This window comes from Rhipicephalus microplus, chromosome 2 (genome assembly GCF_043290135.1).
Source record: "Rhipicephalus microplus isolate Deutch F79 chromosome 2, USDA_Rmic, whole genome shotgun sequence".
Classification (NCBI taxonomy): Eukaryota; Metazoa; Arthropoda; class Arachnida; order Ixodida; family Ixodidae; genus Rhipicephalus; species Rhipicephalus microplus.
The window spans coordinates 124,363,205-124,384,279 of NC_134701.1; the positions used below are offsets into that span (position 1 = coordinate 124,363,205).

General features: G+C 43.3%; 1 protein-coding gene across 4 annotated transcripts in view; it reads left to right on the top strand.

Moving 5' to 3' along the window:
* The window catches only part of LOC119170757 (prestin), an 89,622-nt gene that overhangs the window by 224 nt on the left and 68,323 nt on the right, over window positions 1–21,075 (top strand). For 2 of the 4 annotated variants that reach the window (XM_075886761.1, XM_075886763.1), the window contains exons 2-7: window positions 1,445–1,591; window positions 2,227–2,278; window positions 3,828–3,936; window positions 5,766–5,988; window positions 7,557–7,667; window positions 16,229–16,392. In XM_075886761.1, the coding sequence (XP_075742876.1) occupies window positions 1,549–1,591; window positions 2,227–2,278; window positions 3,828–3,936; window positions 5,766–5,988; window positions 7,557–7,667; window positions 16,229–16,392 (702 nt within the window). In that variant the 5' untranslated portion in view covers window positions 1,445–1,548. The remainder of the gene's footprint in view (window positions 1–1,444; window positions 1,592–2,226; window positions 2,279–3,827; window positions 3,937–5,765; window positions 5,989–7,556; window positions 7,668–16,228; window positions 16,393–21,075) is intronic. The other 2 variants (XM_075886762.1, XM_037422012.2) reach the window with 2 other exon arrangements.

The window sequence follows — 21,075 nt, forward strand, 5'->3', positions numbered from 1 at the left end:
TAACCTGGCGCTGTAGCGTTCTTTTTGTCCTTCGATCGTAATCGCACGTTTCTACACTTGGAGCGGCCACTCGCCGCGGCGGTTTGTATGAAACCGATTTAGCCGAAGGAGAAAAAAAGACTTGGAGGAGGTGGCTTCCGGACTGGATTTTGAAGTTTGTGATAAAATTAACAAGATTGTTCACAGTTTTCTTACTAGGAGAGCTTGCGTTCTGTGACAGTGATACCAAATATACTTCTCTACGTTTACTTTGAGAGTACCGGTTCGCACTTAATGCAATTAACATATTTTTTTCGGATGATGCAGAATTGTTGTTTCTTTACGTATACATGGTCGAAGAGTTATTGATTGTAATAATTAAATAAGCACACAGCAGATATTGATTACGTATGCAGATCAACCGGTCTTGGCGGGCGCTCTTCGGCAGTGCCTGTGCCTCAGCTTATGAGATCTCTGATATCATGAAAAAGGCACGCACGCTTGATTATAGTTCTGTGAAATGTGTAGCTGTACTGGAAAAATCCTAGAAACTCTGTGTTATCGGGTAGCTCATATGACGCGAGTTAACTGTGTTGTGCTGTTTCTCGAATAAAAATTGCTAGTCCGAGCAGGCTGTATTGCATGTATACAGTAAAATAAATAGCGAACTTTTACAACGAACGAACATTGTTACCGTCGGCGTTTATTACCTCCATGAGCGCGATTTAAAGCCTTAAAGATTAGAATTATAATTTTTGTTTTTAGTATTTCTTTTTAGTGGGACCAGCTAGGGTCGTTTTGATCGTAATTAGGCTGGAGTAGGCTCCATGCGCAGTCTTGTGACCTTTGTTTTTCATGCAGCTCGCAGAAGCTCGTATTTAGCTGTTTAAATCAGGACGAGGAGCTTTGAAAATGATCTGGGTCTAACCATAGAAGGGGTTTTGTGAGAATCGCTGAGCTATCCCTGGCATTGACTCTCGTATGTTGGCCTCACTTACACCCTAAAAAGCAGTAGGTGGACACGAGGAGTTTGCTTAGTTTTCAACTTTGCGAGCTTTCAATCACAAATATCACTAATGGCACCACAAGTGAGCAGCTTACATCTTTCAACTGCGCTTAATCTGAAATTCATGTTCTGCTAGAAATCGTTCGTGCTGATTTATGTGCAAGTGAAGTTATTTTGTTCTCTTGTAATAGCTTTAAAGGCTGCCAGGCCACGTTCTTCCACCTCAGGGGGACCATTATATATCAGCCTATGAAGTTGCCATTTGTTATTACAATGTCTATGACATGAGATTGGTTTACATGGCCAGACAATTATTTATGCTTGTTTCGCAATGAGCCAACAAGAGCTTTGCTTTAAAGAAGTGGACAGGTTAAAAAGCTGCAACTGGCCTTGAGAGAATTTGTGACACCTTTTTGAAAACAATAGCAGGTCGGCATTTCCTTTGCGACGCGTTGACAGGTGACAACGGACAGGCTTCCAGGATGTGACAGTTTTTCATTCACCTACATTCTGGCTTGTTCTCGGGAAAATGGAAAAAAAAAGACGAAAAAAGTTCCTTCAGCATGACCTGTGGAAAATCTATCACAGCTGCAGAGATGGCTGAAGGTCAGTATTGAAAATGTTTCTCATGTCATCGCACCTACTTCGAAAGCACAGCAACACTGCTAAAATGGTTAAGGTGACAACACTCGAGCCGCTGCATCGACAAAAGTAAAAATATTAAAATATACTGCTGAGGCACTTGCATTCTTCTGAGAGCTTGGACTCATTGATTCTTTTGTTTATGAAGTACTGAGAGAAAGCAAGTTCTGTGTCTAGGGGTTATGATCACATTAGGACCAAGGTTGTCTGGCAGATAAAGCATATTTGGCACTGCAAAGCCATTTATTCTGAATCAAAGTATGCGTTGTTGTAAAACCAGTATTAGCACGAGTATAAATAAAACAGTAGGAAGTAGAAAATATTTTTTAGGATGTCAGCAAAAAAAAAAGATAACCGTATAAGCCCTCTGTACAGATGGTTAACTAGCGAAGCTTAAACATATGTTTTTGGTGTTTGTCAGAAGCTAGGATCTATTGGAGAGTCTTTTTTGTCGAGCATTTTATTTTTGTATCACCAAGTTTAAGAGAGGTATGCTTCGAACTTTACATGTGGTGACACTGCTTTAAAGGATATCGAGAGCACCTAAAAATTTTATGGGTAGCAATTCATGCCACGGCAGTTATCATCTCTGCCTATAGATGCTGATAAAGCCTTGAAAGAAACCAGTGAAAGCATGGGAGACCCTATGAGGTAGTATATGCTAACCTTGTTTCTTCTTTAGTTTTTGCACACTGATGATCTTATCCCCCAAATTGTCCTCCCTTTGCTGTAAAGCTGCATAAGTGAGCGTGTCTATTTTTTACATTTTCTTGTTTATTCTGTGTGCTTTCTTTTGGGTGCAGAAGGGAGAATGAAAGCATTGCCAACCGTAATTCTTTAAACTAGTTAGAATCCCATCAATCAATACAGTTAGCTTCCAATAAAAAGCGTTATGCACCTGTGGCAGTACATTATACATCTAAAAATTAAAAAAAAAAGCTTTTGTCTGTTCGCAGCTGTCAGTGGTATCTCAACTTGACTGCAAACTCAAGTTGCAAAAAATAGTGAACGGACGTGCTTGCTAGTTTCTGCTTGAAACCATCTCTCTGCTTCTGTCATTGGCCATGCACCTATCCTTCCATTAAGGACTATATAAAAAAAAATGGTTTCTTTTTGTTAAGTGTTGAAGGCAGCATTGAATGTGCTGAAATAGATAGACTGACAGAAACTTTAGTGAGTGTGGACACATTCATGATAAAGGAGGCTGTTGTGCACACAAAGATGCTGGAGACAAAATCAGACCTGATGCCTTGTGTTTCTTCCTGCATGCCTGCCTTCTTTTATCATCATATAGATAAACGCATTTCTACTCTAGAAAGAATCCCTGCAAGTAAGATACAGAAATAGAAAGCCTTGAAATTCCTGTTGCTTCATACTGCGGTATCAAGAGTGTAGCGAGGATTTCATACCAGCGTTGAGGGGGAGGAGGAGGTTTGGTGATGTTGCAGCTTCAGATCTCTAGTATGCGCACATACAGTGAGTGTTGAAAACAGTGAGGCTGGGCTCAGGGTTGAAACCCCCCCCCCCCCCCCCCTTCTTTTACACAGCCCTCCTCAAGACTGGTTCTTTATTTTTAGCTCAGATAAGTAGTACTTGGAAAAAGGGAAATACTAAAATTGTCATGCTGTAAGAAAACTTACGAACTGACAACAGAATTATTACAACTGAACAACAGAACATATTACAAGAAAATATTTCCAAATCTGAAACCCCATCCTGATGTACAAGGACTGGAGTTACAGTAAAAAAATTTAAGAAGTGGAGCTCCAGCTTTCATTAACTTTTATTATAAGCATCCTATTACCAGAAAATTGACAAACTTCTCTTAAAATCGCACTTTAACGGTATAAAGTGATTTCAGGGTTCTTAGGAGCCCCATCATAGTTCTGCCAATAAGTTCATTTATTTGGAGCTTTAGAAAATCCTTTATGGAAGGCCTTTAAGATGATAAATTTTCTTCTGTTGGTTAAGCATTTGATTGTCTTCTGCAGGTATCCCCAGTAGCAATATTATTGTATTTAATTACTGCATTGGTTTGAAATCATTACTTTGACGCAGCTTTTGTTTTGTGCATATGTTTTGCAAGGTTTGGTGCATTCTTTTTGCTGTGTAAAGAATTATCTATTCTTTACTATCATTTACATTTGTAACCTCTGTGCACCTCAATACATTGTAATGTATGTTGTTTTTTCTCGTTCAGAATCTCCATGCCAATCGAGACTATGGAAAGAAGCAACCTGGTGAATGAGCACACCGGGGACTCCCGGGATTCTCATTGCAGCAACATTCCACGACCCTCGTATACACAGGTGACATTTTTTTCCAAATACGCGTACATCGATTGTGCATTCAACTGCATGTAGTGAAGCAGAAACATAGACAAGCCTTGACAGATACGACAAACTTAACCATAGTTTACATGATGCATTTGTCACCCCGTAGGGCACCTGCTTCTGCAGGTGCTTGGCGAGTAGCATTGTCATGGGCCTGAGCTAATAAGGCATGGTTTTGACTCACTTCCATGCCTGACATGTGTGTGGTTGAGCTGTGTCCAGGGAAAATGCGATCCTTGAGGTTAAGCTGAAGCAAGCAGACTTGATGTTCAAGGCTTTCCAGCAGAGGAGACACACCCCTTCGGCTCATGCTTCACATGTACAGCATCCCCATATAGACCTACCCAGTAGAAAAAAAACAAAACACCGGTTGTCTTTTCTTTGTTAGCACCCAAAACCCCGGAGAGTGCTCGACATTTGTCATCAGGAGTAGAATGCATTACACTTAAACCTGAATATGATGAACCCGGATATAACGAAATACTGGTTATCAAGAAGTAAATGAAAAGTATTTTTGCAATAACTACAGTGCTAGGAATATATCTTTATGACAAATTTTCAGAAATAACAAACTTATTTTCGTGTAAGATGCAACTTTGTTGCAATGAGGTTTGAGTGTAGCATAATCAGCCCATGTGCATCCCCTGCTACCATACCACATGGAAATAAACGTTTCTGCATGTAACATTGGCCATTTCAGACTATCCTAGTATGCCTATACTGCGAGGACTGTTGCAAAGTGTCCACTATGCCATTATACCACCTTTTTGAAAATGTTGAAATACCCACTTTGTGTACGTAAAGGGCCACATGCACCTGCACCCCTTGTAATGGGTGGTAGCTTTGGAACACTGATACTGACGTCAACACTGGAATTTGTCCTGGAAATGAGCTCTTCAACACTTTCTCGTTAAAAAGGGGTGGCATCCAGAAAGTGGTGGTAAGTTCAGTTAGTGGCAGCTGATCTGGCAGACATTATTAGGGTAATGGTAGCAGGAGGTTGGGACAAAAGCTGTCGATTATGCAGGGAACCTTAGCATAATTTTGGACCATTGTAGCTATAGTAAGGTAGCCAGAAATTTTTTTGGGGGAGGAGCTCCACCAAAATAAATAAATAAATATACTTTATGTATGCTTCTATGTGTGCATGTATGCAAAATTGACAACTTCCAGTGGTGGGCTTTGACCTGTACCAACCCACCACACTAGCTGAGCCAATGAGTATTAGTCCCCTTTTTGAGGATCTTTAAGCATACTAGGCTGAGTACGAAGTAATCACAGGACTTGGCTGGAGGCCCACCTCTTTATTTTGACTGCCAATCAGAGTTGCATTTCTGTATCCTATGCTGCATTTAGTACTGATGAAATTTTATGAATATGTTGCTGGTGCAGATTAATCTTTGTTGCTTTTGTGCCATTTAAAGCAACTCGACTTTCATTTCAAGATCTTGATTTTCAGTTTCTGTTCAGTTAAGTGCTCTGTTCCTCAGTGGTAAATAATTACCTCAGCTCATCAGTGGTAAATAATTACCTCAGTCACCTGAATTGTGAGCAAGGGGTTTGTACTGACTACAAAGCATACATTATGCTGTTATTTTTGTGACTGACAAAATGAAGGGCTTCTGTTGAGTTATGCTTTTCTTGTCAGATCATTCCATGTATGCTGCCAATCTGTGTTCATTTTATATCTTTTTTGCTGCAAAATTTTTCTTCAAATTTGGTAATCGCTCATTAAGAATTTCACTGAGTTTGGGTCGCCCTGTCTAGCTGCAATTTTCTATGTGGCTTTCCTTGCATACATGCAGGCTGGCTTTGATGGTGCGTACATTCAGCTTCTCCCGAAAAAGACGGGCTTCAGAGACGTCATCAAGCAGGCGAGGAAGCCACGTTGCAGCAGCCGTCGACTCAAGCATTTGGCTCTCAAGCGGTTGCCTGTGTTACAGTGGCTGCGGACCTACCCGGTCAAGGAATATCTTCTTGCTGACGTTGTGACTGGCTTCACTGTTGCCATGTTTCATGTACCACAGAGTAGGTGGATGATGCTTGCTTACCTTGTGTCGAGATGGCATGCCTTTTAGTAGCATCTTCTAATCAAAGAGGGGAGAATGTTACGCTGAAGGAACTCCTGACACTCTACATTCGGTGTCTCAGAACTTCAACGTGCCAGCGAAACAATGCCAACACTACATGGTTAATACGCAGGAAGGGAGACGTGAAAGAATTATAGACCTACCAGCTTACTTTTGGTGCATCACGCAAAAGGTTTACTAAGGTAATATCAAACAGTACAAGACAAACACTTGACTTTCACTAACCGAGAGGGTGGCTGGCTTCATGGAGTGGATTTTCTTTAAAGGGACACTAGAAAAAACTATTTTTCGTGCATTAGCAGAACACATTTTTACTGTCCCAAAAAGACCACTTATACTGGAAAACAACTCTTGTTAATTGAGAAAACGCGCTTAAACGCCACCTTGAGATTACTGCACTAAACAGTGTGACATTATAAATTTTGACGGCATCTACTGGGTCCTACGTGGTTTCTGATTGGTGAATGTGACGTGCATTGTCATTTGCAGGTGCCACAGATCTAGCATACAAAGTTTCATAATATTTATTCGAGCTGTTCTCGCGAAAATACAAAAATAATTTTTGAAGTTCGCGACGTCACACCCGGAGATTTTGGCAGGAAATTTGAAACTGAAGCTTCAATCTTCATTTTCTTCGCTAATAATGAACTTGTGATAGTGAAACTTATTACAAGCTACACGTTGCTTGGCCTCTTCCGAAACAATAATCTAATTGGCTTCGTTGGGCATTTCAATGCATTTATGCTGTTACAAATTATAAATGCGAGTCAGTCTGTTTATTTACTTGACTGCCACCTATGAGCACTTTTCACGGTATCTAGCGTTTGGGGGGGGGGGGGAGGGGGGGGTCATTTTTTGCATGTGAAACCCCAAAATTTAATTTCATTTAACACGAGGGCATCTTATGTGAGCATAAAGAAAATCACAGGAGGAACCGAATGAGGCGCATTAAAGCAGAAAATAAAAAGAAGTAGAGCAGATTAATGTTTAGTGTGTACTACCTAATTTAGTTGCTGTCACTTCTCTTCAATCCATGCCTCCACTCCTTTTATTAATTAAACTTGAACTACTATCGGACTCAATGTGACCTGCAATGTGTACCTGCTTTGACATGCGCGTGATGATAGTACATGTTGTGTTCTAATAACTTCAGAAAAATTATCACGTGGATGTTATCTAGTACTGATTTGCCACTGAGCCACCCCGCCGCGGTGGTCTAGTGGCTAAGGTACTCGGCTGCTGACCCGCAGGTCGCGGGTTCGATTCCCGGCTGCGGCGGCTGCATTTCCGATGGAGGCGGAAATGTTGTAGGCCCGTGTGCTCAGATTTGGGCGCACGTTAAAGAACCCCAGGTGGTCGTAATTTCCGGAGCCCTCCACTACGGCGTCTCTCATAATCATATCGTGGTTTTGGGACGTTAAACCCCACAAATAAATTATTGCCACTGAGCCCTTCTGCTTTGCTACTAAACACTTATTTCTTCAACTCTCTGTCTCATGCTTGCAGGTTTAGGCTATGCCCTACTCGCAGCAGTCCCACCTGTTTGTGCCTTGTACAATGCCATGTTTCCCATGATGATTTACTTCATTCTCGGCACAGCTAGGCAGGCATCAGTTGGTAAGCAAACCGTTTATGTCTTGGCTAATCTGTCTCTGTTTTTGACGTGTAGATTATAGTGAAAATTCAGAACTGCGTCAGGAAAGTAACACTCTCTTATTGCTCGTTCATAGCTAATGTTATTGAACTTTAATTTTACTGACCTTCAAAATGAATTGAAATTGATTCATTTTAACCAACTCTTCCCACTTTTAGCTAAGAACTGTGTCTAAACCTTGAGAACATGCAAACATGATTTTATGCACTCTTTAAGTCTGAAAGTCGCTGTAGGGAGATAAATCGGCACAATATGTGAAGGAACATGCTTGCTAGATGCGTCCCCCGCAGGGGCACCTGCGCAAGTAGGCGTTTGGTGTGTAGCGACACCACGGACTCGAGCTAACGGGGGAGTTTCTACTCCCTCCCACGCCTAGCCGTGCGTGGCTTTGCCGTGCCCAGGGAAAAGGGGATCCTGGGGGTTGAGCTGACGCTGGGTGATTGGACCTTTAAGGCCCCCCGGCAGAGGCAACACACCCCTTTGGCCTCGGCTTCACGTAGACGGCACCCCTAAGCTGACCCACCCAGGGGAAATCGGCAGTCGCCTTTTCCTATCTCTCTCTCCCTACATCTTCGTCTTTCTTACTTTTTTAGCTTTCCTGTCTACTTCTCTCTTCTGTTTACTTCCAATTTTCCTGGCGGCAAGGGTTAACCCTGTGCAAATAGCCTACCTTGGTCTAGGCGCATTGGGTTATGGCAGTGTTGTACGGCTGACGTCTGCAAGCTTTCAGCACCTGCAAACTTGCAGCGTCCCCTTGTTGGGCTCCGTGGTGGGTGGCCGCCAACGCTGCTGAACAAAAATAAGACCGGCATGCATGGAGCATTCCCTCAACTGTCTGATCGTACCGGCCTAAAGCGGGTGCGCACCGACGACATAAATTTTTTCAACCAGCCAATAGAAACTTTTCCCCACTACCACGTCATTCACTGTGAAAAAACCGGAAAGCAAGCCAGGACCGTATCTCCTTTCGTAGTTGCCAGGTGTCTTACTGACACTCTCGGGGCTGGATACAAAGTAACGAAAATGGCTAGCGGAGACCTTCTTCTCGAAATTTGGGACAAAGCACAATTTGTAAAGCTAGACAGCCTCTCAACGTTTGGTGACGTACCGATCACCGTAACACCACACAGATCCATGAACATCACTCGCGGAGTGGTATCTGATGCAGACTTACTTGAACTCACCGAAACTGAACTTTTGGAAGGGTGGAAGAGCCAAAATGTCAATAATGTACAGAGAATTATCATCAGAAGAGATAATAAGGAAATACCAACAAAACACTTGATACTCATGTTTGCATCCAGTAAACTACCAGATTCCATTCAAACAGGGTACACAAAGACATCTATCAGGCCGTATATACCAAACCCTCGTCGTTGCTTCCAATGCCAGAGGTATGGCCATGGCTCTAAAACCTGTCGTGGTCGCCAGACTTGTGCACAATGTGGAGTCCTAGGCCACGTGTCTGAGAACTGCAAACAACCGCCACACTGTGTAAACTGCGAAGGAAACCATGCCGCATATTCACGCTCCTGCACATACTGGAAAAAAGAAAAAAAAATAATTACATTGAAGGTGAAGGAGAACATTACGTTTAAGGAAGCACGGCGAAGAGTCGCTCCATTCTATGGACCTACATACGCTGATGCGGCGCGTCAGGGGGCACCGCCGCACCAGCCCTTGCCACCCCTTCGGCTCGCGCATACCGAGCCGGCAGTTGTGGCACCTGCCCCCAAGGCGGCTGTAGCCCAGGCTACACCGCCTACTCCCAAACGGAGACCGGGGACTCCAGAGTCTTCGGGTCTCAAGGCCTCCCCTCACCAGGCGAGGCCCAAAATCCGAACTAACAGCCCGCATGTGCGGGCATCCAGTGCCTCCGAGGAGGCAATGGATACGTCGGCACCCTTGGTGCCGAAAGAGCGGCGTGGCTCCTTGGAGCGCGCCAAGAAAACAAAAAAGCAAATAACAGGGCCTGGTGACGGCCCTGTTAAGTGAACTCAAACTCCCCGTCTAAACAGCCACTCGCTTTTCATACACACAGCATTAGTTTACATTCACCATGAACACTCAAATTATACAATGGAACGTCAGGGGCCTTCTCAGAAACCTTGACGACATCCAAGAACTCTTACACGAACACTCACCAAAAGTGCTGTGTGTACAAGAAACACACCTTAATTCAAAACACACAAATTTTCTTCGTAAATACGTTATTTTTCGAAAGGACCGTGATGATGCCATGACATCATCCGGAGGTGTTGCCATCATAGTGAATCAAAGAATTGCATGCACACACTTACAACTCCAAACATCCCTTGAGGCAGTGGCTGTTCGAGCGGTTCTTTTTGATAAACTGATCACAATCTGCACTATTTACATTCCTCCTAGCTATCAGCTGCAAAAACGTGATTTACACTGTTTAATTGATGAACTTCCGGAACCTTATGTTCTCCTTGGAGACTTTAATGCGCATAGCAGGCTATGGGGTGACTCTCGGTATGACGCGCGAGGTCGACTGATCGAACAGTTCTTTCTCTCGTCGAGCGCGTGTCTCCTAAATCGAAAAGAACCAACCTATTATAATCTCGCCAATAACACCTACTCTTCCATAGACCTAAGCATAGTATCTCCATCCCTTGTGTCTCTACTCCAGTGGAAAGTCGTCAGTAATCTGTACGGAAGTGACCACTTCCCCGTAGTTTTGAGAACAAATACAGTAACTGAGTGTCCACCACGTGTTCCCAAGTGGCTCATAAACAGAGCCGACTGGGAACAGTTTTGTACCATCGCTCGTCTAGGTTGGAATGACATATGCACTTTGAACATCGATGTTGCTGTCAACTTCTTCACAGCGTTTTTGATAGATGCTGCAACAAAATGCATCCCACAAACAAATGGACACCCTGGAAAACGGCGTGTGCCATGGTGGAACTCTGAATGCCGAAACGCGCGCAAACAGCAAAACGGAGCTTGGAGGCTGCTTCGAAACTCACCGACAGCCGAAAATCTCGACACGTTCAAGAAAATAAAGTCTCAAGCTAGGAGAACGCGTCGGCAGGCCAGAAGAGAAAGCTGGCAGAAGTTTTTGTCAGGGATCAATTCATACACACAAGAGGCCAAAGTCTGGAACATGGTCGGTAGGATAGCAGGGAAACAAGTACACACACTTCCACTCGTAAACACTCAAGGTGATACCTTGGAAGATCAGGCAAACTTCCTCGGGGCACATTTTGAACGAGTATCCAGCTCGTCCCACTATACTGACACTTTCCAAAAATACAGAACAAGAATAGAATATTTATTATTATTATTATTTACAGATACTGCAATCACCTTTGGTGATTTTAGCAGGGTGGTACATGAAGAAAAGCAGAAACTCGAACACAAATCCACTAGATACGAGGCATATAACCAAGCTTTCTGTCTAGCGGAGCTCCAAACATCCCTAAACTCCTGCAGTACTTCTGCCCCAGGTTCTGACCGTGTGGTGTATGAAATGTTAAAAAACCTACCAGCCGAAACACGAAAAACTCTACTTTGCTTGTACAATGCTATCTGGTTTTCTGGCACTATCCCTACCTCCTGGAAAGAGGCTATTATTATTCCCATTTTGAAAGAGGGCAAGGACCCTTCTTTACCCTCGAGTTATAGGCCTATAGCACTTACAAGCTGCTTGTGCAAAGTCTTCGAAAAAATGATAAACTGCCGACTTGTACATTTTCTTGAAACAAATAATTTGCTCGACCCATTTCAGTGCGGGTTTCGAGAAAGTAGATCCACCACAGACCACCTTGTTCGTATCGAGGCACAGATCAGAGACGCCTTCGTCCATAAACAATATTTTCTCTCTGTGTTCCTCGATATCGAAAAGGCTTATGATACAACATGGCGTTTCGGAATTCTAAGAGACCTGTCTCACCTTGGTGTGCGCGGAAGAATGTTTCATATAATCGAAAGTTACCTGTCAAACCGGACATTCCGTGTCCATCTGGGCAGTGTGCTCTCCCAAACATTTGTCCAGGAAACAGGCGTGCCACAAGGTGGTGTGGTTAGTTGCACACTTTTTATTATTAAAATGAATTCTTTGCACTTTTCCATTCCCCGCAATATGTTCTATTGTACATATGTAGACGTTCAGCTTGGCTCCAAGTCATGCAACTTGGCCATGTGTGAGCGGCAGGTTCAGCTGGGTTTAAATAAGGTCTCCAAATGTGCAGATGAAAACGGATTTCGACTTAACACACAAAAAAGCACGTGTGTCTTGTACTCTCGAAAGAGAGGCATGCAATCGGAACCTGACATTCAACTGAACGGGCAACGTCTGTCCGTCAAAGCCGAGCATAAATTTTTAGGCTTAATCTTGGACAAGAAGTTGACCTTCATACCCCACATAAAGTATTTAAAAACAAAATGTTTAAAAGCCATGAATGTTATAAAAGTGTTGTCACGTACTACGTGGGGTAGTGACAGGAAATGCCTCATGAACCTGTATAGAAGCCTTATTCGCGCCCGCTTAGATTATGGGGCCATTGTTTATCAGTCTGCAACTCAAAGTGCTTTGAAGATGCTGGATCCCGTGCACCATTCGGGCATCCGCCTTTCTACGGGTGCTTTTCGCACCAGCCCCGTAGAAAGCTTTTACGTTGAGTCAAATGAGTGGTCGCTTCATCTGCAAAGAACCTACATGTCCTTTGTATATTTCCTTAAGGTGAAAGCAGACAAGAGGCACCCCTCATACTCTACTATTAATGACTTGTCGAGCTCCATTCTTTTTCAAAACAGGCCTTCAATGAGGCAGCCCTTCTCAGTTTGCCTGAAGGGTCTAGCTGAGGAAACTGGAGTCTCACTTGAACACAGTTTAATGGCTCCTGTAGCATACCCGCCACCGTGGCAATGGCAGACTATAGACTGCGATGTGTCTTTTCTAGAAGTTACAAAACATGCGGCTATTGCCCATATCCGAACACACTTCCTGGAACTTCAACACAAATACACACGTCCTGAGTTCTTTACAGATGCCTCCAAGTCTAACTCCTCTGTGTCCTACGCTGCTGTCGGCCCATCCTTTTCGGATGCTGGCCCTCTACATCCAGACACAAGTATCTTCACAGCGGAAGCCTACGCGATACTTGTGGCGGCCAAACACATCAAGCAATTACAAATACAAAAAGCAGTAATTTATACGGACTCCCTCAGTGTGGTAACGGCTCTGCACACTCTTAAAAAACACAAAAACTCAGTCCTTGTCTCACTTTACTCCATTTTGTGCACACTCTACACGCTCAAACAACATGTTGTAGTGTGCTGGGTGCCAGGGCACCGTGAGATTCAAGGCAACGTGAGGGCGGATCAGCTCGCTGCATCCGCCCACAAAAGCACTGCCCCTACACCCATATCAATCCCGGCCCTTGACCTTAAGCCGTCTCTCAAACGAAACCTCAGGGTATACTGGCAGAGCAAGTGGGATACACACACACAAAACAAACTACACATTATTAAGCCACACCTTGGTCATTGGCGGCCAGTATCAAAATCACGTCTAACAGAGGTAACACTAACAAGACTCAGGATAGGACACACATACACGACACACACACATCTTTTGTCCGGTGGTGATCCACCATTGTGTGATAATTGTGGTGAGGCATTAACAGTTCTTCACGTTTTAATTCAATGTAAACAGTTAGATTCTCTAAGAAGACAACACTTTCCATTACCCTACCGACAACATATACCTTTACACCCTGCAATGTTCGTCGGTAGGGAGCCGCTTTTTAGTCATAAAACATTGTTAGCGTTTTTTAAAGAAATTCATAGTTTTCATGTCATATACCCTGGCATTCCTTAGCACAACCTCTCCGGAGAGGTTTTTGCTGCGGTGGCTACACAAGAAAGCACTTGCCTCACGGCCCTTCGACGCAAGGGTATGAACGAGTGAGGCACTTGTACTAATGCCATACATATCCACCATTGTCTTTTATTATCACCAACTTTGTTCATCTATTCGCACCACACACACCTTTCACGGCATGGTCATGATTTTATTACCTGTATGTTTTTACCCGCCTTACCGCGAGGAATTTTATGGCCCTTATACAGCCGCTAATCACAATCATTGTCCACATCTCTTGTCCCATGAACTGGCGCTCTTTGGCCATCAAATGGCCCTTGCGCCAAAAAACACCATATATCATCATTGCTAGATGCGTCAATAAAATGTGTTGAGCATTTAAACTCGGTCATTTTATTTAATATTCATTAAGGTACTGAACTGCATGAACTTAATGCAGTTCTATGCTGATTTGTCATGCTGCATGGACACTGGTGATGTTTCTAGCATGCTTTACGCAGTGTGAAAGCCACACAGCCTCGCAGAAAGTTTGCATGGCAGTAAAGGAAGTGCTTGTTTGAAATATGTGAAGGGGAAGCTTATTATATTTATAGAATACTCTTGTATATAGTATTGTGGCCAGCTGCACGCAATGTCAGCACCACAAACGCCCATCTGCTGCCCCAGCTCGTCTCCTATAGCCAATACCACTGCCATGCACATCTTTCCAACAAGTGGGCATTGACTTCGTGGGCCCTTTCCACAAATAAGCTAAGGACACTTGCTAAATCATTGTATGCGTCGACTATCTCACATGCTATTGTGAGGCAGTGGTCTTACCCTCCACGTCTGCCAGCCACGTCTTGGCATTCCTGCTGCATCACATTGTCCTCCAACATGGTCCACTTCACGTGATCATCAGCGACTGAGGACAACAATTGATGGCAAACATCGTAGAGGAGCTGATATGCTTGTGCGACTCCCACCTGCGTCACTCGGTACCCTACCATTTGCAAGCAAATGAACTCACAAAGTGCACCAACTGAACAACTATAAACATGCTCTATATATATGTTCCATCCGACCACAAGAACTGGGATGATGTAATCTTTTTTATAACATGTGCATTCAACAGTGCTAAACATGAGACTATCGGCTACAGTCCTTTCTTTTTGCTGTATGCACGTCTGCCGCGGCACGCTCTCGTTACTGTTTTGCCTTTCTCTTCCTATGAGAACGTCACTGTGATCGAAAAACCTCTGCCTTGCCGAAGAGGTGTGTTGTATTGCTTGTTTATGGACTTTGGCATAGCAAGACAGATCAAAAACAGCCTACGACATTCGCCACTGTGCTGTACCTTATTGCCCTGGGGATTTAGTGTGGCTATCAACTGTGGTGCGAAAGTGTGGGTTATGTCAGAAGCTCTTGCCCACATACGATGGGCCATTTAGTCTTGTCAACAAACTCACTTAGGTGACATACACAATTGGTTACCTCACGGCCAATGGCCGAAGAACTGCTAGAACCCATGTTGTCCGCATTGCTCACTTGAATTCTTCACGCCATAATGAATCACCTAATTAACCCCGCGCGCTTCAATCTGCGATAAGAGAGATGTTGCACTTATCCGTGAGGAGAACGAAGACCAGTTAACATGTGGCTACCCCGAACTGTAGCTAATCAGAAGAAGACGATGCTGCGAGATTCGACCTGTAGGCTGCTCCTGTGCTCACCCTCGAGTCTTAATAATCGCCCCCTTCAGGTATATACATCTGGGTCTTTATATATAAGACCTTTACATTAACATTAACGATTATTTATAAAACATTTACTTGAAAGCAGCACAAAAATGTGGTGGAAACGAGAAAAATGCGATAGCTGATGGCCATAGCATCATCTGTGTAGTTGAATCAAAATTCTAAACAAGGCCATTGCTTGAAGAACGAAAAAAATTGTACCGAAGTCATCAAGACATTTTTTTTTTCACTCAGTTTGTAAGTTTTTTCTGAATGAAACGGCAGTACATTTTCATTTCAATAGCGTTTGTTTGTTTCATAGCCTGCATAAAATGATGATTTGTAGAAAGTTGTACCCTTCATGGAACCACTTCTGTCTATTCCAAGAATCATCGTCTTCAGGATCCTCAATTGAGAATGCATCACTTTCTGTTGTTATGCAACGCTCTACAGAGTGGCTGTTTGACATGGAGTCTTCAAAATAGTATTTTATTTTTCACTCTTGTATAACAGGAATGCCAACATTTGTTCTGTGCTTGTATCAATATGTCAAGAAAGGCTAGACATAAAATGCCAAAGATGGCAAGTTGTGTCCAACTAGTGCGATAAATTGCAAGTAGTACTAAGAGGATGAGTACAGTCAACGTTGACTGAGTGTCTATATTATGTTTTTGTCCATGGCGAGTTTCATGATCTGTGCACTTGCCATTTGTTGCAATGGTACAACATGTCTGAACACTATACCTCTCAGTGGGACTGGAAGTATCAAGGTTTTGTGCACACATTGCTTCTGTAAAAGGTTAACTGCAGAAGCGATACCTTACCTCTTTTTTCGTTTGCGAAAACTCTGGTGTAGCGGAACGTGAGGAAGGACGAGCAATTCGAAGTGACACTCGTTTTTCCTTGAACTTTAATTGAACCCTGTTGATCCCCTGTTAAAAACAAGTGGTGTGTGCAGGTGCTGATGCTGTTACGTCAATGATGACTGGAACCATTGTTCGTGAGCTCACTTCGGGAGACGTAAGCCACGATGGGCTGAACCCTCACAACTCTACACAGCCGGTGCCGTACACTGTGGCAGAGGTCACATCTACCCTTTGTTTGACTATCGGCATCATACAAGTAAGGCTACCATCCCAGAGTTGCTGTACCGCTAAAGACCCTCCTAGTGAAGCATCCTTCTTGCTTAAACATGTGCGGGATTCTGTCACATTATACTCTACTGCAAATTGTTGCTGTCAGGATCAGTCTAATGCAAGCTTCCACAGTGCCAAGGACAATCCTAGTTAGTCACTCGCCTTACCTCCCAGTTTCCCTTTTACAGCTAACTGCAGTGTGTATCAGGAAATCTTTTTAATCTCATCACATTGAGCGTTATGGGACTTTCCTACCTCGAATGTTATATTCTGCTGCGTATGCTTTTTATCCTGCAGCTGTACACCAATGCATAAATTTTTATTATCCTATCAGTCGTTGCTTGCTGTGATGCTTCTATATGGCATTGGATTGTACGCAGGCAGTGCCAGTGGTTTAGGCAGCAGTCATATTTCCTACTCAGCACATATTAGCCACACTTAGGCCTGTTTATTTTACAGTAATAAAACACATAGTGCAAATGATCATCTTGCACAAATACTCTGCTTTCTCTCCAACCTGTATGTTGTACTCCTAGCAGTATATAAATGAGGATGTGGTAATTATCTGGGCTATTCAAGCAAATTACATGCCTCTTGTTAACATTTTGTTTGTATAACAAGAGGCGTAGCATTTATGTAGATAGTAATTGCATGAGAAGATTTGAAGAATGGTTATGTTACAAAGTGTGTGACTGTTGTTACTGAACTTGCATGCCTGATTGCTAATATCATTGATATTAGGTTACTTATGCCATTAGGTGATGCGCCAAAGGTATCAATTTTTTTAATGTCTTAATAGACTTTGATATATGTTTAAACTTTCGAATGTTTTACCTATTTTGTTCACATAGCTTCAGACGTCAATTGGTGCATTGTTGTCATCATAATCATCAGCCTGACTACGTCCACTGCAGGACAAAGGCCTCTCCCATGTTCCACCAGTTAACCCAGTCCTGTGCTTGCTGCTGCCAATTTATACCCGTAAACTTCTTAATCTCATCTGCTCACTTAACCTTTTGTCTCCCCCTAACCCGCTTGCCTTCTCTGGGAATCCAGTTAGTTACCCTTAACGACCAGCGGTTATCCGGTCTACGCGCTACATGCCTGGCCCATGTCCATTTCTTCTTCTTGATTTCAGCTATGATATCCTTAACCCCCGTTTGTTCCATAATCCACTCTGCTCTCTTCTTGTATCTTAAGGTTACACCTACCATTTTTCTTTCCATTGCTCGCTGTGTCGTCCTCAATTTAAGCTGAACCCTCTTTGTAAGTCTCCAAGTTTTTGCTCCGTAGCTAAGTACCGGCAAGATACAGCTGTTATATACCTTCCTCATGAGGGATAATGGCAATCTACCTGTCATAATTTGAGAGTGCTTGCCAAATGTGCTCCACCCCATTCTTATTCTTCTAGTTACTTCAATCTCGTGGTTCGGCTCCGCGGTTATTACCTGCCCTAAGTAGACATAGTCTTTTACAACTTGAAGTGCACTATTACCTATCTCGAAGCGCTGCTCTTTTCCGAGGTTGTTGTACATTACTTTCGTTTTCTGCAGATTCATTTTAAGACCCACCTTTCTGCTCTCCTTATCTAACTCTGTAATCATGAGTTGCAATTCGTCTCCTGAGTTACTCAGCAATGCAATGTCATCGGCGAAGCGCAGGTTACTGAGGTATTCTCCATTAACTCTTATCCCTAACTGTTCCCATTCTAGGCTTCTGAAAACCTCCTGTAAGCACGCGGTAAATAGCATTGGGGAGATTGTGTCCCCCTGCCTTACACCCTTCTTGATTGGTATTCTGTTGCTTTCTTTATGAAGCACTATGGTAGCAGTTGATCCCCTGTAGATTTCTTCCAGGATGTTTATATATACTTCATCGAAGCCCTGATTCCACAGTGTCTGCTGATGGCTGATATTTCTACTGAATCAAACGCCTTCTCATAATCTATGAAGGCTATGTATAGTGGTTGGTTATATTATGAGCATTTCTCTATCACCTGATTGATAGTATGAATGTGGTCAATTGTTGAGTAGACTGTTCGAAATCCTGCTTGTTCCTTTGGTTGATTTAATTCAAATGTTTTTTTTACTCTGTTAGCAATTAACTTTGTAAATAGCTTGTGTACTACAGAGAGCAAGCTAATCGGCCTGTAATTCTTCAAGTCCTTGTCATCTCCTTTCTTGTATATTAAGATGATGTTAGCGTTCTTCCAAGACTCTGGTACTCTTCCCGTCATGAGACACCTCGTAAACAGGGTGGCTAGTGTTTTTAACACAATCTGTCCTCCATCTTTCAGCAGATCTGATGTTACCTGATCCTCACCAGTAGCTTTGCCTCTTTGCATGCTCTCCAAAGCCTTTCTGACTTCTTCTATCATTACTGGTGGGGTGTCATTTGGGTTACTGCTAGTTCTTATAGTATTAAAGTCGTGGTTGTCCCGGCTGCTGTACAAATCTCTGTGAAACTCCTCCGCTATATTAACTATTATATCCATATTGAAAGTTGTTTTGCCTTCTTTGTCCCTTAGTGCATACATCCGATTTTTGCCTATCCCAAGTTTCCTCTTCACTGCTTTGACGCTTTCTCCGTTTTTCCAGGTGTGTTCAATTCTCTTCATGTTATACCTTCTTACATCGGATACCTTACGCCTATTAATCAACTTCAAAAGCTCTGCCAGTTCTATTTTGTCTTTTGTACTTGAGACTTTAATGATTTGACGCTCCTTAATGAAATTCTTCGTTTCCTGGGTAAGCTTGCCAGTGTCCTGTCTAACTACCCTGCCTCCAACTTCCACTGCACACTCCGTAATGATACTCGTCAGATTATCATTCATTGTATCTATGCTAAGGTTGGTTTTCTCACTAAGAGCCGAGGACCTGTTCTGAAGCGAGACTCTGAATTCCTGTACTTTCCCCCTCAGTGCTAGCTCATTTATTGGCTTCTTGCGTATCAGTTTCTGTCGTTCCTTTCTCAAGTCTAGGCGAATTCGAGACCGTACCATTCTATGGTCACTGCATCGTACCTTGCCAACCACTTCCACAACCTGCACGATGCCTGGGTGTGCACTCATTATAAAGTCTCTTTAGTTCTTATTTTTGCCATTAGGGCTCCTCCATGTCTACTTGCAGTTTCCTCGTTTTCGGTAGAAGGTATTCAAAATCCGTGAATTATTGCGTTCTGCGAATTCCACTAGTAGCTCTCCTCTGGCGTTTCTAGTACCGATGCCATAATCTCCTACGGCCTGGTCTCCAGCCTGCTTCTTCCTTACCTTTGCAGTAAAGTCTCCCATCAGTATTGTATACTGTGTTTTTACCTTACTCATTGCCGATTCCACGTCTTCGTAGAAGCTTTCATCTGAAGCGTCATCATGGCTGGATGTAGGCGCGTAAGCCTGTGCCACCTTCATCTTGTATCTCTTATTCAGAATAATTACGATACCTACCACCCTTTCATTAATGCTATAGTATTCCTCTATGTTGCCAGCTATGTTTCTCTGAATTAGGAACCCCACTCCCAGGTCTCTTCTGTCAGTCAAGCCCCGATAGCAAAGGACGTGCCCATTCTGTAGCACCGTATTGGCCTCATCTGTCCTCCTAACCTCACTGAGCCCTATTATATCCTATTTAACACCCCCTAGCTCCTCGAATAGTACAGCTAGACTTCTCTCACTAGATAAGGTTCTAGCGTTAAACGTTGCCAAGTTCAGGTTCTAATGGCGGCCTGTCTGGATCCAGAGATTCTTGGCACCCTCTGCTGCGTTGCAGATCTGACCGCCGTCGTGGTCAGTTGCTTCGCAGCTGCTGGGGACTGAGGGCCGTGAGTTATTTGACGTATGCATGTGGGAGGTAGTGGCCAGATACTGCACCAGGGTGGCCAATCCTTCTCTGGTGTGGGTGTGCGTTCCCAGCGGTGGTTACCGGTGAGGCCGCACCTCAGGCCTCGTAATGCAGTTCCATCACCACGCGGATTTTTTTTTTTATCCGGTTGGGAACTGCGCGGCACCGGGATTTGAGCCACGGACCTTTTGCATGCGAGGCGGATGCTCTAACCACTACGCCATCGCTGCTCTTTACTGTTCTTTATATTAATTCAGCAACATTTCATTTCTCTTAAGGTTTATAAGACAAAATATTATTTACTCTAAAACAGGAATCTACTTGTCCCCAGCCATAATTTGATTTTGTTCCATGGCACGTAGGTCCCTGTTCAGTTGTCATTGGCGATGTTGTCCTAGTCAGGCTGCCATCGTCGTCGTAATTATCACCACGAGCAATTTGGCGGGGATGATGTTATCATTTTGCATCAATGTCTTGGGGGTCATGATTTTCTCATGACATCCAGGGCTTTCCTCTCCAAAAACACTCTTGGATGCTTCTTCACTGATGTACCAATCAAACGTGATCATTATGGTTGTTCATTTATCCATTTATAGCGTTTTCACAAAAATGTTTCATTCTTGCTAGCCACACAAAACCAAATGTAGGCATGACAGCGGAGCAATAGTAGACGTACTGATGAAAATTTTTGAGTGATTGTTGTATCAAAACAGGAGGCTTTCTGAAACGTGTCCTTACACGTCTTTGCATTATTTTCATTGAACTTTGTGGCATGAGCTGCTACTGTAACTGAGTATTTATCATTTCTTCTTTCTTTGTTCTCCCATGCATTT